Below are 15,390 nucleotides of genomic sequence, written 5' to 3' on the forward strand. Positions count from 1 at the left end.
TACCTCCTTCTCCACTTTGCCAAAATGTCAAATTATCACATTCTTGTTAAGACTTTCCCTGACTAATCTATTTCAACACCCACCCCCACCTTCCCTGCTTTTACATCCCTCCATAACACTAACCACTATTTTACATATCAGTTTATTATCAATTTCCCTCACTAGATGTTAAGCTTCACAAAAGCAGAGCTTTGTTTTGTCCACTGTTCAGTGGTGTGCCCAGACAAAGTGAGCACTCACACATCTACGCAGGAATGAAATGCCAGCTCCAATCTCCAAAGAACAATGGTAACATTTAAGAAAAACTTCTTCAGGAAGTTGAATTCTACTAGCATATCAAACAAAGACAGGGAATATTGAGGCCAGTGCTATTTAAAAGCCATCATTTTAATGAGAACTTCACCTGTGCAGGACTCCCTCCCCTCAGAAGACTCCTTTCATTTTGAAAGTCAGTATTTTTTAATTCCCCCAAATCAATACCTAAACTCCAGCTGTAGCTGTCTTCCTCCTTCCTCAACCTCAGAGTTCCAACTCTAGAGGACACAGCATTGTGTGGACAGAGGGTAAAGACTTGTTGAAAAAAAGTGGTAGTGACATTCCTTATGGTCTGCTTCTGGGTCTCTTCCCAAGCTAATTTACAACCTCCACAATAAGGTCAAATAACCCAACAGGCCTGCACTTGCATCAGAAACTGTTTAAAGGGTGTGCTAACATCTCTGATTCAGAGTAGGTGCCCTCCCCACATTAGCAAGGCCTGGTGGGGAGGACACTCGCCCTTTTGCACAGTAACAAACAACCCCATGGTCTGAGTAGTGCAGGAGGTTGGCCACAAAACCGTCCACTGCTACCGCTGTGGGGCCATGCTTGTCGCATAGCCCTCGGTCCTCATATCATTGAGCCCTAGCTCCTCATTTTGTTCAAATGTGCGCTCATAATATTCCACCTTCATCTCAGGATCATCTTCAGGTGCATATACATTCTGTAAGGGCAAGGAGAGAAGATCAGTGCCTGTGCCACCATCCTACTATCTCCCCTCCTCCAGGCAACTTCCAAATCCCACTTTCTCAAGAACTCAGTGAGTTTTTTACTCTAAGCACCGCCAATTCCCTTTGACTAGGCTCAACTAGCAGGAAGCACAGAGCTCACATGGGTCAGAAGTTGAACCAACCAACCCCAAGCAGAATTAGGAACTGGTCCACCTAAACTTTCTATCTGCACCTTCTTATAAAGAGTACAGCAATAGTCTCAGTCATGGACAGACCTTAGAACAGTTTTGTCTGACCCCAAATAATTGCTCAATAAATGTTAACATTATTATTAATCACCAGAATATCTCCCCAGTTAGCTTAAAGTCTTTCAGTTTTCCTATCTTAGACTTTGGACAAGGCATCATTTCTCCTCACTTTGCAATCAGATTTGCAGAATAAAAACCCCACTGCCGAACTTATAGCTGGGGACAAGAACTACGCTATAGGAAGAAGGAGCCTAGGAGTATCCTTTTTCCCTCTTGATACACACTTACAATCCCTCCCATCTTCGCTCCTTTCTCCCTTATGTTCGACTTCTGCTAAGAAGTTCTTTATTAAAGAGCAATTCATTTGAAACCAAATCTCTGTTTCTAAAGAAATGGTACACATTGAAGAAAAGTGAGAAAATGTATTTCCATGAAACAATCAGGGAAGGTCCACTGTACCTGCAAGTAGCTGTTTCCTGCTGGATCATTCATAATAAAGTGGGCCTTCATTTTACCCTCAATGATCTGAAGGAGAATACAGTATGTAAATTTTACATAGTGGGAAGACGCTATGTCTGCCAGACGAGAAATCAAGCCAACTTACATTGCAGTATGCCCAAGTTTCATTAACTGGTGAGAAGAATCTAAAATAAGAACTCTTTGAAATTATTTAACAAACAATTTTACATCTCCAATTTCATCTCCCGCTCCAAACAGGCAAACAACTGCCCCTCCTCTATCCCAGCAGGCGACTGAAGGATTCTGTGACGTGACCACAACACACTATGGATCAGGGTCACTGGCCCCAGTTGAGAGTAGAGGGAAAGGAATCAAGACAGGAGAGTAAATGAATGTACCCTATTGGACATACACATACACACACCCCAGTCCTCTTCCCACACTCAGCTCTTAGGACACTGTCAGGTAAGCCTTCATCCTCAGACCAGGAAATGGAGCACCATGGATGGGAACCTGATCAGCCTAAGAAGACCTAACGACTTGCACTGGGGCCACCTCAACAAAATGGCTAAGCTAAGTCTCCATGCAATGAGCCCAATGCCAGCAAGACTCACCCCCCACTCAGGTTTTTTTAGCTGTCTACTTTTAAATAGACGATCAATGATTATCAGAAATCTGAGCAAAGCCCCTAACACAGAAATACAGAGAATCACATGGACAAAAACAACAACTTAGAGGGAATGGAAACAATGCAAGGAAAATAAAGTGCCAAAAAACACAAAACATTAATATTCTCAAGAAGAAGAAATACAACATCTTTATAACAGATATAACAATAGGATGCTATTTTTTAAGAAAGGCAGAGGGAGAGTATTCAAAGACCAAAAATCCAACCTCTTGGAAAATAAAAGTATGTTAGTGGAAATGAAAACTTTAATTGAAGGGTTGGAAAATAAAGCTGAGGTAATCTCCTGAAGTAGAGCAAACACAAAGAAACTAAACCGGACAAATAATAAGTAAATTAGAGAAGACCAGAAAGTTGATCTAATATTCCAAAACCCAGGGTTTTCAGAATGAACAGAAAGGAAGCAATTCTCAATAAAGTAATTTTAAAAAGCTTCCTGTAACTGAGCCACAGGAGTTCCCTGATTCAAAAGACCCACAAAGTACCTAGCAGAGTTGCTGAAAACTGACCCCACACCAAAAGTACATCCCAAAATTTCACATCATAGTGGACAAAGAAGTATCACAAGAATAGGTCACATACATCAAAATGCCTTAAGACTCTGTGATAGTCAAACTGGAACATGGAAGACATTAGTGCAATGTCTCTGAAGTTCTGATGAAAAATTATTTTCATCCTAGAATTCTATTCTCAGCCATTAATCAATCTCTTATGAGGGTAGAATAAAGAAAATTCCATACATATAAGGCCCCAGAAATCTTACTTCCCATGCTACTTGACTCAGGAAGCTACTGGAGATGCTCCAATAATATAAAGGAAGAAACAGAAAAGGAAGGTGACATGGGATATAGGAAACCAGGAGAATCCCAACATGACAGTTCAATGTTTAAAAGGAGTAAGAAAGGCCATGTAGCTCTTGTTCACTGGAGCCCCAGGACCACCCAAGCACTGACCAGCCAGAGTCCTCTTACCTGGTCCACCCTCTGGCTAAACTCCTGCAGTTTGTTCATCTGGCCAGGATTGGAACTGTCACCCAGTGTGAAAGGGTTCTTGGTCACCTGGAACAAATGTCATCCAAACTGCTAGTATGTTGGCTCTATGTTTGATAGATTTGACCATAAACCTGGCGGGAATGGAAGTTAAGCCAACCTCTGGCTAAACTTTTGCAGTTTGTCCAGTCAGGGAAGCCTGAACTTCATTTATCCCATACCACCTTTCTGACCTAGGTAGCCACTGCTAAGGGCACATGGATTAATCTGCCAAGGCAACTGGCAATATGAAACAAACTATAAAAATGCTCTTATAAGCACTAGTCCTAATTTGAAGAAGAAATGTGGAACACAATTTACAAAAACGTAATGCCTAATGATTGAGAATTAAGTGAAATAATTCATCAGGAGAATAAATGTATAGGCTAAGTCAACACACATAAATGTATGCTGGGAGTTTTAAGCACTGAAATAACCCTCCTCCCTCATTTTATAGTGAGAATGAAAACCACACAATATTTCTACATTGTGTCAAGAGTTAAGGCCTGCGAATTTCTACTCAGAATTTCCCATAAACTTATCTTCACAATCCAAAATAATATTTAAGTCTCTTAAATCAGTTTTAAGGCAAAGAAACCCCACTAACAGCCCCCCAAATTAGGGTGAGACCTGCTTGCTCCTTCCCCATATAACCACACTGCTGAAGCAGCCACGCACTACACTCACCAGCTCCCGGACGTCTTTCAGCAGCCCTTCCAGTGTGGTGAACTTGCCTCCAAGAACAGCCATTCCCAGTTCAAATTCTAGTTCTGGGATTTCCACACTACACGTCTCAGACTGTGAGATGAAAGATCAACTTAAGCTTTAAATCAGGAGCCACTAGAGAAAGCTAACCAGAGTCCTCCGGTCAAATTAATATTACCAGTGACAGTTTGGGGGCAAAGTCAACTACCCCAGTTTTCTAACTTGCTAGTTAAAGCTATACTCACTCCTATCCATATGAACCACAGGAATGGAACCAAGCTAATAAAGAGACCCTGAGTCATGGCTCCAAGCTGTCAGGTAGCCTAACACCAGAGGCCAGAGTCAAGAGCCCTTATAGACACTGCAGGTAAAAAGCTGCGAAGTCATCAGAAAGAGCTTATGGGTTGCCTTCTGAATCTGTACTTCCTGCCATGGATGACCTCTGCTCAAGAGGCCCCAAACCCACAGGAGTAAGGAAGTACTGCACAGTCCCAGGACATAATTTAAAAACATAATTTCCCCTACAGACAGGTCACATTCCCAAGAAAGCTGTTACCTTGAGCAGGTCTCTGGTCATATCTGAGGGGTCTGTGATATGAAGACTGATCCTGGTGCCCAAGGGTTCTACTGCCCCTCCAGACTTCACCTGTGCAAACAATAGTCATCAGGAGTAGCAGAGACAACCCAAATCCTCACCTGGTGCCTAAGAGACCTCAGAGGGTAGGCCTGGACCTCCCATCAGGCCCACTAATGACTACCATCCACTGAGTCTTCTAAATCAATAGTAGCAGCAGTCACCCAAATCAAAAACACTTGAGAGCTGGCCGGCAGCAAGATGCCCAGCACCAGTCGCCTGCCCAAACTTACCCCAAGTTACCAAGAAACTATGAATTTACCTTTGAAAAAAATGATTATTGGGACTGACAGGGATTTTCAACTGCATCCAACATATGGATCCCCTTTATAATATTCTGGTTTAAGAATTTAACAGTTTATGCTTGAATACACTCTGGGAAAGGGAATTTACAACCCTCCAAGGCGGCCCACTTTATTTTGAGAGACCTAAAAATATTACTGAGTCAAAATCTGCCTCCCACACTTCGATCCCTTTAAGGGGTGAGTCAAAAGTGGGTGTCCCTGTTCCTTAAAACCAAACTTTAAGATGTGTTAAATAAGTTAGGACATCTAACTTTTCTTCTCTAAGCCAATTCCCTGTTCCTTCAATGGCTCCTTACCTACACTACATCTAATAGAAAGACCCAACCCCCACGTTGCCCCCTCATCCCAAAGCAGATTTAGGGAGGATGAGAGGCACAGAGGATACCCTCAAGCTAGTCTTCCCAAATGAAGGAGCCCACTCACCTCATTGGTCCGATGGCCACAGTACTCGCAGTTGGTAGCCATGATGATAACCTCCTTAAAGTGGGGGATTTCTGGAAGATGAAGTTAAGGAAATCTGCTTCCATGATAGCAGAACCACCCTCTGGGGAAGAACAAATCCAAAACCCAAACACAATTGCTGGTCCCAGGACTGCGGGGAAATAAATCACAAGAAGTCACCTAACTTAACCCTCCAGAAAAGGGCAAGGTCACAACCCATGGCGATCTCTGTTCATAAGTGTTGGCAGACATGGCCCAGTCTAAACATAGGAGCCTAGAGACTACAGCCTAATTCTCCCTGTACACCCAAAGCCAAGGTACAGTCTCATCAAAGGCTTATCACTCAGAAAACCTTGTTTTCCATGAAGGGAGTAGTGCTTTCCAGCCCGAAGATAATCTTCACACCTGAGTCAGATGAGGAGCAACCCAACTGCCTGACAAAAGATACGAACTAGTTTCATGTTGGTCTGAGCTGGAGCATTGCATTCTGGGCAGTTTGTGTTGAACTGCAGCACCTGGAACAGAACATGGGGATGAGGGAGTGAACCCTCCCACGCAGGTGAGCCCTGCCAGGCCAAAGACATTCAGTTGGTATGCTGGTGGTTGCCTGTGTTGGTGGAGCAGAAGAGAGCCACTGAACAGCATCAGTCTCAGCCCACAACTCTACTCCTTCCTCCACAGTAGCCAACGTGACTCACTTCATTTCTGAGATCTTCCTCTTCTGGCTTCTCTTCTGGTGCCTCTGCCTAAAGTAGGAGATGCAAATCACATTTTGGCACATATATCTCAGCCTCTCAACACCCTGCCCAGGAGTGACAGAAAATGTTGTGACTTCTTGTTGTCAGCTGCCACCTCATGAGTTTAACAGAGAAGCCAGAAAGCCCCAATCAAGGGAAGAACAGAGCCTAAGATAATACCACAGCCAATGCCATCCTTTATTGTAAAGTTTATCCTAAACCCTTGACATGAGCTGGATGAGAAACACAACATGCTAATATACTGTACCCAACGCAGCAGTGCCAAAATAAGTTTTCCCTCACTCTTCTTCTGGCTTCTTCAGTCCACCCACCTGGAGCCCTAGCATCTCTTCCTGCTGTGGAGTCCGGTTATAATGTGTGATCACCAGGGCATCATCTTTCTGCGGAGCGTGTGGGTTTTCCACAAAGCTGTTCCCTGAGGGATCATCAATGATCTAACAGATAGATGAAGAGTAATCACAAGTCATGTATAGTCCTCCACCTACCATCAGACCACTCAGGCACCACAGTGGAAAAATCCTCATCTCAATGGTTTCTCCTCCCCTAAATCTAGGGCACCCAGACTCCCTCAATACTCACCAGAGTGAAAGGAGAGGCCACAAGCTTTAGCTCTTTCAGTTTGACAATGAACTCATCAATTCTTTCAGCTATGGCTTCTTCATTTGTCTGACATAAACAGAGAGTAAAAGCATCAGCCCTTGTGATAGACCATATGCCTCCACTCCCTGTCAGGCCCAAGTCACTTCTATCAGGAAGTCATCACCATGGCATGAATGGGAACAGAGAGACTCAGACTTCACAATAAAATGTAGCATATAGTTTGAAGTTTATGGGTGGTGCCAGGTAAGCCTCATTTTCTCACTCATTCATCCTTTTAGTCCAGGCACTCATGCCAGGTTAAATATCAGTGTCCCCTCATGGGGCTCCCCAGCCAGTTAGGAAGACAGATGACTAAATATGCAATTACATTATTTCTGTCTTAAGTAAAATACAGGGTCTGGCACAAATAACACCCCTTTTTAATGACAAAATCATAAGCATGTAATTCTGTAACATAACAATATCACCCTCCAGCACACGATGACATTTTAGGTGAAATGTTCAAATTGCTGTCCATCTCATGCAAGACATTCAGGCACCCTACCAACCACACAAGCAAGCCTTACTTCTGCCGGGCCCTGTAGATACTGGAACACTCAGAAAGCACAGATAAACCCAAGGGGATTAAGAAAGGCTCTTCAGAGGTAATGTTACATTGCATGTCGGAGATGAGGCCTAATAATACACTGGTGAAAGAGAACTAGAAAGAACATAGGCTGTTCCACGTGCAACATCCTCGAAGTTATAGTATCACCATATGCTTCCCCTAAAAGTCCTCCAACATTTAGTCAGAGACAGTTTTACATGGAAAGCTGAAGATTCTACTCAGAGGCATATAAGTAATTATTCCTTGAGGGGCTGCAATCAGAATACCCCAGCTTACCCTTCTTGTGGGCTGATCCTGCTCCAAGCCAGAGACAGCACGGCTGATCAATCCCTCAACAGTGGTCAGAGCTGGTGAATAAGAACAAAAGACAGGTAAATCTAGGCCCTGCCATCAGGTAGGTGCCTGTATGACCCTGGGCAATTCACTTAAACTACCACTAACTATTTTGTCATGTATAATGTGTTCCCATGTAAAATGCATACCCACGTTTTTGGTCCAAACTTTCACGAAAAAAATCTTTTGTTTTATTTTTTTAATTCAACTTTTTATTTATTTATATTTAGAAACAAAATCAATTGTTGTATTCCAGGGTACTGTCTTGCACATGGATATCATTATTGCTTTCTAGAGTTAACTTTTAACACCTAAATATAAATAAAAGAACTTAACACATTTATATAGATGTAGAATTAGTACTATCCATGTACAATGCACATCCTTATTTTCTCTCAAAATTGTGGACAAAAAAGGTGCACATTTACACAGCAGAATACAGTATTTGGGCCTTGCATTCATCTGTAAAATGAGGCTGGGCACAAGGTTCCATTCAGCTCTAATAACAGTGATGATAAAACTCTTCAAATAAGCACATGAGTCTTACTATCACTATCCACTCTCCCAAGCTGTTTTATCTAAGTTTTCTGCTTTTGTTAAAACAATGAAGATCACAGTGATTACACCGTCAAACCCATACACAGGCACTAGACCCAGCCCCAGGGATTTTACAAGAAAGTGAGTAAGATTCCAGCTAGGCATAAACAGCCCAAATACCCTGATCTTAAACTTACCTCCCTTCTGGCTGAAGGCAGGAATTTCAAAATCTAACTCTGGGATCCTTGTGGTAGCAGAGTCAGTCTTTACCACTTCTCTGTTCATGTCCTAGGCAGGAAGAAAAATTTGCAGTCCAGAGAGGTCAGCAGTACAGCTTCTCCTCGGGAAATACCAGACTGCCCCCTCCATCAGACCCCAGCCCAGCTTTTTCTTCCTCTCTTCTCTTAGGAAGGGCCCAGGCTACCCCTGCAGAACAGTGCATGTGATGTGAGCCAAGCTGCCCAAGTGGTAAGAGTACTCTTCCCGGCAGCTACAACTCATTTGATACACTCTCACAGAATTTAAAAAACACTTCCACAAGTCTCACCTGATCAGTTGACAGCACCAAAACCATTTTATAAAGGAAAAAATAAGGCCTGAACACTTAGGGTTATTTATCCCAAGTCCAACCACCTGAACGGGAGCTCTGGCTCCAACCCCCCAAGCCTTCTCTAGGACAGTAAGGTACCTGCTCTGGGCTCCTCTCACCTCCGGGGCCCTGACAGTCAAAGTGTAGCGTACTCCCTGGTCCTGGATCCTGCCTGCCGACTGGATCTCCGTGTTGTTCCAGCCACAGTGCTCGCAGGAAAAGGAGCTGACGATTATTTCTCTGAAGAAGGGAATCTTGGTGAGCAGGAGGCGCGTCGTGCCCTGGGGAAGCAAAAAGCTAAGTAAAGAACCAATGAAACCCCAGTTCTCCGTCTAAGGACCCCCCAGGGGTGCCTCAACTCCGGGTCCCCAACCAGGCCCACTAAGGGAGGTCGCCGACCGCCACTCCCCGCCTCTTCATCCCAAGCCTACCCCACCGCGCGGCCGCGTCCCCGTCTCACATTACGGTAACAGTTCATGCACAGCGACTCAATCTCGGTGGGCTGCTGCTCCTCGTCCTCGGCGCTGATAGGCCGAAACAGGCGTCCCGGGACCGGAGCCCGGGCCGGGGTGGGCGAGGGGCTGGCAGCAACCCCTGGGGGCCCCGGCTCCACAGCCCCACTGGCCGACATCGCCACCACGCGCAGTTTAACCCGCAAGTTCCGGCTTCCTCCCCTGTGGCCACACCCCTTCCTCTAGCACTTCCGCCTGCTGCCACCCGCTCCGCCCCCGCTCTTTCTTAAAGAGGTCGGAGACTTTGGGCCCTTAACAGAGCAGTTTCAAGTGATCCAAACTTCCACAGCTGGATTCGCTTTGCCTGCACCTCAATTCAGGCGTCACTCCCCACAGGACGTCCTCCCAGACCCAAGGCAGTGCTTTGCTCTTTCGCAGTATCTCCATTGCACATTACAAGACCCTTGACTTCAAGAGGCCAGGTTTGCCCATCAACATCCCAGGGGAGGTGCGCTCTCACCTGGGCTTCCTTTGTTCCACTTTTTGTACCAGACTGCTTCAACTCTAGTCTCTCAGTCCCTCAATCATGTTCTCCCTTTCTGTTTTTCCCACTTCCTATTTCTGTCCTCATAAACACCTGCCCAAATTCCATCCTCAAGTACACAACCCTCAGTTTTACTCCCACCCCTTCATCCCCACCACCTCTAACCCCAGCTGACCCACATCTCTCAGTTTCCTAACAATAAAAACACCTTTTTTCTGGGGGGGGGGGGGGGTTGCTGTTTTCCTTTCCAGCACCTCCTCTCCCTGGGTATTTCTCTCCCAGTTCTGTTGCTAAATCTAGGGTGTCAGGGTAGATATTCGGCCTGAGGGTACGATAAAGCCAGATTCATATGGGTTCTGTATCATGAGGGAGTGTGAAGGTGCTGAGAACCCTGTGCAGGGTGGGCTGAGCTGGGAGGAAAGGGTACTGGACAAGACATTAGAAGAGTGATGGAAAAGATGTGCTTAGCCTTCCCACTTTCTCACTCCCAATTTCAGAGTTCCCAGATGATCCATAAGGAGCTTCATTGCCCCTAAATGAATCTGTATGTGGGGACTGGGGAGTTTAAGAATTTGGAGGTACTAAAAAGATGGTCGGTGTCATAAAAGGGACCATTCAAAGTCTGGAACAGCAAGAGCAAAAGGGAGAGGCCACCTTGGGAGCCAGCACTTCATGCATACCATCCAGTGGTGAGCAGGCATTACAGTGAGGGATTGGGATGTCTGATGGTCATGATTTGGGGATAGTGGTGAGGGCGCTGCTTTCAGACATGGTTCAAATGAGTGTCACACCAGGCAAATAAGCTTCCATTATAAGCATCTATTTCATCTGAGTCAGAAATCTGGACTTCGGTCTGAGAGTCAGGAGGGAGGGGCCAGAGATCTGCTCCCTCCCATTAAAACTTCCACCATTTGTACCCTTCAGCTTCAGGCCAGCAGGATTATACAGACACATAATCACATGTTCTCCTTATCACATTCTTTTCCTTTCTCCCTCCTCTTCCCCCAATAGAAGCTGTCACAGCAGCCCTGGGGAGAAAAGAGCAGCTTTCTGTGGACCCCCCTATAGTAATGGCCACCAGGGGGCCAGACGTGATCACAGTCAAGCCCTGGCATGAAGAGGCACAGGCTTCTAGCTTCATGAAAACATGCTTGCACATAATTACCCACTCATGGTGTGCCTTTCTCCCTTCCCAATCCTGCCTTCAAGGAATGGAGTAATTCATGAGGATTTCCAAATGAGCACGGGAAGCCGGCTTGCAAATCCTGGTGAGTGTAATGCACCCAGATTGGGGAGTCCCAGGAGGCTGGATACTCGGGGACAACAGCCTCTTCAGTGGCCTCACCTACTCTGTCCAGGGCCCTCCACCCTCTGCCCAATAGGCCACTAGCAAGAACAGAACCATACTTGGGGCTCAGGTCCTGGGGTCTCCAAATAAGGAGCTGGGAAGTGGGCCTGGGCATATAGACCTTCATGGTTCCCCTAGATGGCCAAGATCATGGTCACGAAGGCTGTAGTTTATGTCTTCCCAAAGGTCATCGAGACGGGCCTGCAGCTTGCTCCAGGCCTTGCTGCTGTTGACTTCGAGGAACTCTGGGGCAAAGGCTCTGTGACCAGGTGGGGGTGGCGCCAACTGCTGCTGGACCTCCTCAGTCTCCTGGTCAATCGCGTGGGTGAAGGCCACGATTTGCTGGAAAGTGTTGTGGCGGAAAGCCTGGAGTTGCTGGCGCACCTCCTGGGACAGCACCTGGGCGTCCAGATTGGTCCCTTCCTCTGCGCTGCCCACGTTGGCACGGGCAAAGGCGCTGAGCTCTTCACGCAGATGGTCCAAGTTATGTTGAATGCGCGCATGCAGGGCCTTGGCCTTGAGCGTGAGCTTTCGAGAAAGCATGTGCATGCAGCGTCTGAGGCGCGCAGGGCTGGCAGGGGCATGCGGCACCATGCTGTGGTGCAGTTCTTGCATGTGGTGCTGGATGCCAGTCACCAGGCGCTCGGCATACGGGTGGAACAATGCTTTGGTGCGACCAGTGTGGTGCACCACGCGATTCTGCAGTTCCCGAAGCAGGCCCTGCACCTCTTCCACACCCCCCTGCAGCTGGGCCTTGGTATCCTCTCCAACCATGTGCAACTGCTTCTGCAGCTCCTGTACCCGCAGGGCCACCTGCTCCATTAGGTCTGTGGTGTAGGGCTTCAGCTTCTGCCGCAGAGCCTCCAGGCTCCAACCCACTCGCTGGTGCACATCAGCCATGTAGGGCTCCAGGCGCACTCTCACCTTCTCCAGCTCCTCCTGCAGCTGCTGCCGCATTCCCTCTGGATTGGATGGGACCCTGGGAGGCTCCCTCCCCTGCACACTCAGAGGACCTAGCTTTTCCAGGAACTTGTCCATATTGTTGAGGTCTTGCTCAAGACTGTCTTTCAGGCTTCTGAGAAAGAGGTCAGAAATCCAGGCCGTCAGACTACTAGCCCCCATCATCTGCTTTGCCCCCAAAGACATCACTCACTGATTATCTGGGGAAACCAAGGATGTAGGGAGGTGATCCCAGAGTGGCTCTAGTCCTAGCCTCAGCCCAACTGCATGTCCTCACACAGTAAGGAAAACATGGCACATGCAAGTCCAGACCAACACAGTCCAAGGAAGGACATATGCACCGGGACTGTCCTACAATCTTTTTACTCTAGAGGACAGGGTGGGGGATCCCCTGCACTGCTCCCAGATCCCACGCCTCAGGGTGAACAGCTGAAGCAAGGTCAAAGCAGGTTGTGGGGATACTGCCGGCAGAGGGCGCAGCATGGCCCAGGAAGGCCTGGAAAGCGGCAGAAACAGCACAGATTGGTTCCTGTGCCCTGGTGCAGACTGTGGGGAGTGAGGAGTCAGAGGCAGCGCAACACTCCATGGCATGCATGCCTCCTCTCTTCGCCCGCACCCCTCGCCCTGGCCACTTACGCATGCTCCCATGCCAGCTTCTGCTGCTGGGCCTGCTCCACCCTGCCTTTGTCCCCACTGCTCTGGCTGTAGGCATCCCAGAAGCCTTTCCGTGCCTGGGAGGACGAGAGAGCTGTGGAAAGGAACGGGGTGATTAGGATCTGGGGTTCCCCCTCAGGGTAGACCGCCCCCTCAGTCCAGCCTCTACCCTCACCTCCACATTGAAGTCAGGGTTGGAGACCCACCTGAGAGGAGCACCAGAGCCCGCGTCAGAACCACAGCCATGCCTGCTATCACCTACTCTGAGAAAGAAGGGGAATGGAGGCTTGGGTCCGATGAAGAAGCCAAGGAGAGTCTTGACCCAGGGGACCCTACTCCAGGGACAACATACTCAAAATCTGTGAACACTTCCTTGGGGTGTAGGGAGCACAGCACTGTTGGGGCTCAAGAGGACTGACCTGGGTGAGTGTGGCTGTGAAGAAAAGGGCATCTTTGCGCGGGGGGCGGGGGGTGGGGGTGGGGGGGTGGCGCGGGCTCCTTTTTCACCTCAGTCACATTACATGGAGTCTGGAGCTCAAACTACTTTGTGAAGGTTCCCCCACCACTACCCTCCCCAGACCCCAATAGAGCTCCCTAGGCCATATCTATCCCCAAACCCTTGTTCCCCTATCTTCCTGCCTCCCATTTCATGGTTGGGAAAACTGAGGTTCCCCCAGGGGGGAAGAAGCAACTATGCCAAAGTACTCCATGAGGATGTTCTGAGCTCCCATCCCCACTCCCTGCTGGGACCCCTGCCACCCCTCCCTTAAGACTCCCTTTGTCCCAGCAGCTCACCTGCTCAGTCTGGGTACAGAGAGCAGGCATTCCACTTTATACTCCAGGGGCCTGGGCCTCTGGCAACAAGTGCTTTGAGTAAATACCACGTGGCACTTCAAAGAAGTATGACCTCAGCTGCTTCCCAGTGCTCAACTCCTGCCCTTTCCTGGCACCCACAGGGTTAATGAGTGCCCTCCTATCAGGGGGCTGTTGCGGTAGAAAAGGGCTTCCTGGAAAGTTTTACAAGGAGTGAGGCTAAACTCCTCACCCAGTTCACCCCAAACCCTATGACCTTCAAACTTCACACTCACCTGATGGCTGGCCCACCAGTAGATACAAGTCTGTTTGTCAGCTGAGGGCCCCACTCTTACTCAACTGCCCAGAGACACTGTGCCCCAACCGGACAGGGACAGTGACCAGCTGCCTGCCTGACCCTGAGCAGCCCTTGACAGCTTCACTACAGGCTACTCAGGCAGGATGGGGGAGTCAGCATTTACAGGGCTAAAGACTCTCCCACATCCCCTTACGATATAATCCTAGAACAAGCAGAAAGTCAGATGGGGTAAAGATGAGGTGGTGAGGGAAATCTGGACCAGGGTCTCCAGACCAAAGAATTAAGGTAAGAGTGGGATTCTCCTCATGGAGAAAGGCTGAACAGGACCTCTGAGGAGGGGGAGCCAAAAAGCCCAGATCTTCCTCTGATGACATGCCCACTCCACATACTAAAACACACATTGAAAGACTCCTGAATTTTGCTCCTAAATGTATCTTCAGTCACTCCCCTCTCCCTATTTCCACCACCAGTCACATTACAGCCCCACTAGTCTCTCACCTTGATCACATTCATAGCCTCCAAGGGGTCTCTCTCCTGCAGGCCTGCCCATTTAGTCTAGCCTCTGCTATGGCTCATCCCAACCCACTTCCCGTCTCATGTCCCACCACACAAAACCGTTGACATTCTCTGAGCACACCAACTCTTTTAGAACTCTGAGCCTTTGTACATGCTGTTCCTCTGTGAAATGTTCTATTCCTTGGTGAACTTATATTCATTTTTATAGACTTAGTTTGTATTACTTAGCATTAGGCTCAGCTACAAGTGACGAGAAAGGGGGCAGGAGGTGGGAGCGAATAGCCTAAACAGAATGGAATTGTATTTCTCATGTAAACACAAGCCAGCCAGGGCTCCTTCTGTCTTATTGCACTATTGTCTATAACAAGAGTCTCATGTCCAAGTTTCAGCTATTCCAGCTCCAACCATCAACTCCTGTCTCTCAGGAAGAAGGAAAAGAGGGCATATTTACTCCCTTTAACAGCATACCCCAGAAATTTCTCTTAACACTTTTACTGACATCCCATTGTCCAGAACGTAGTCATATGGCTGCACTTAGCTGGAAAGGAGGCTGGAAAATGTAGTCTTTATTCTGGATGACTATATTCCCAGCTTGAAAAAAGCTACGTTACTCTGGAAGAAGAAAGAGGATATGGGGCGAGCAATAGTAGGCTGTTCTGCACATCTCCAATATTACTCTGAATGCCCTCAACTGCCTTCACCCTACTCTGCTCTGGACACAGACTGATTCCATATTAATCCGTCTTCTTTACAATTAGGCTAGGGCCACAGGGCTACAATCATTATGTGAGCTTCCCATTTGTAGCCACTTACAGGTGAGCTTTTGAGAATGACTCCTTCAAGTACAAGCTGAGATGCCACTCCTCCAGCCCTTCCAACAGTTTTTTTTG

At 47.6% G+C, this 15,390-nt stretch overlaps 2 protein-coding genes across 2 annotated transcripts; both read right to left on the bottom strand.

The window, feature by feature from the left end:
- Positions 1-366: 366 nt before the first annotated feature.
- Positions 367-9,596, bottom strand: ZPR1 (ZPR1 zinc finger). The gene is made up of 14 exons (XM_045839217.1): positions 9,376-9,596; positions 9,035-9,196; positions 8,524-8,614; positions 7,733-7,803; positions 6,829-6,915; positions 6,561-6,683; positions 6,190-6,237; positions 5,940-6,006; positions 5,474-5,544; positions 4,668-4,757; positions 4,094-4,204; positions 3,350-3,436; positions 1,694-1,759; positions 367-979 (listed from the first exon to the last, which is right to left on the bottom strand). The coding sequence occupies exons 1-14, from the start codon at positions 9,544-9,546 to the stop codon at positions 845-847; spliced, it is 1,380 nt and encodes a 459-aa protein (XP_045695173.1). The 5' UTR covers positions 9,547-9,596; the 3' UTR covers positions 367-844.
- A 1,119-nt stretch (positions 9,597-10,715) lies between these two features.
- On the bottom strand, positions 10,716-13,709 carry APOA5 (apolipoprotein A5). The gene is made up of 4 exons (XM_045839227.1): positions 13,669-13,709; positions 13,080-13,136; positions 12,856-12,967; positions 10,716-12,334 (listed from the first exon to the last, which is right to left on the bottom strand). The coding sequence occupies exons 2-4, from the start codon at positions 13,117-13,119 to the stop codon at positions 11,383-11,385; spliced, it is 1,104 nt and encodes a 367-aa protein (XP_045695183.1). The 5' UTR covers positions 13,120-13,136; positions 13,669-13,709; the 3' UTR covers positions 10,716-11,382.
- Positions 13,710-15,390: the final 1,681 nt, after the last annotated feature.

Source organism: Phyllostomus hastatus, unplaced genomic scaffold, assembly GCF_019186645.2.
Source record: "Phyllostomus hastatus isolate PE091 unplaced genomic scaffold, TTU_PhHast_1.1 phas_contig_113, whole genome shotgun sequence".
In the NCBI taxonomy this organism is placed as follows: Eukaryota; Metazoa; Chordata; class Mammalia; order Chiroptera; family Phyllostomidae; genus Phyllostomus; species Phyllostomus hastatus.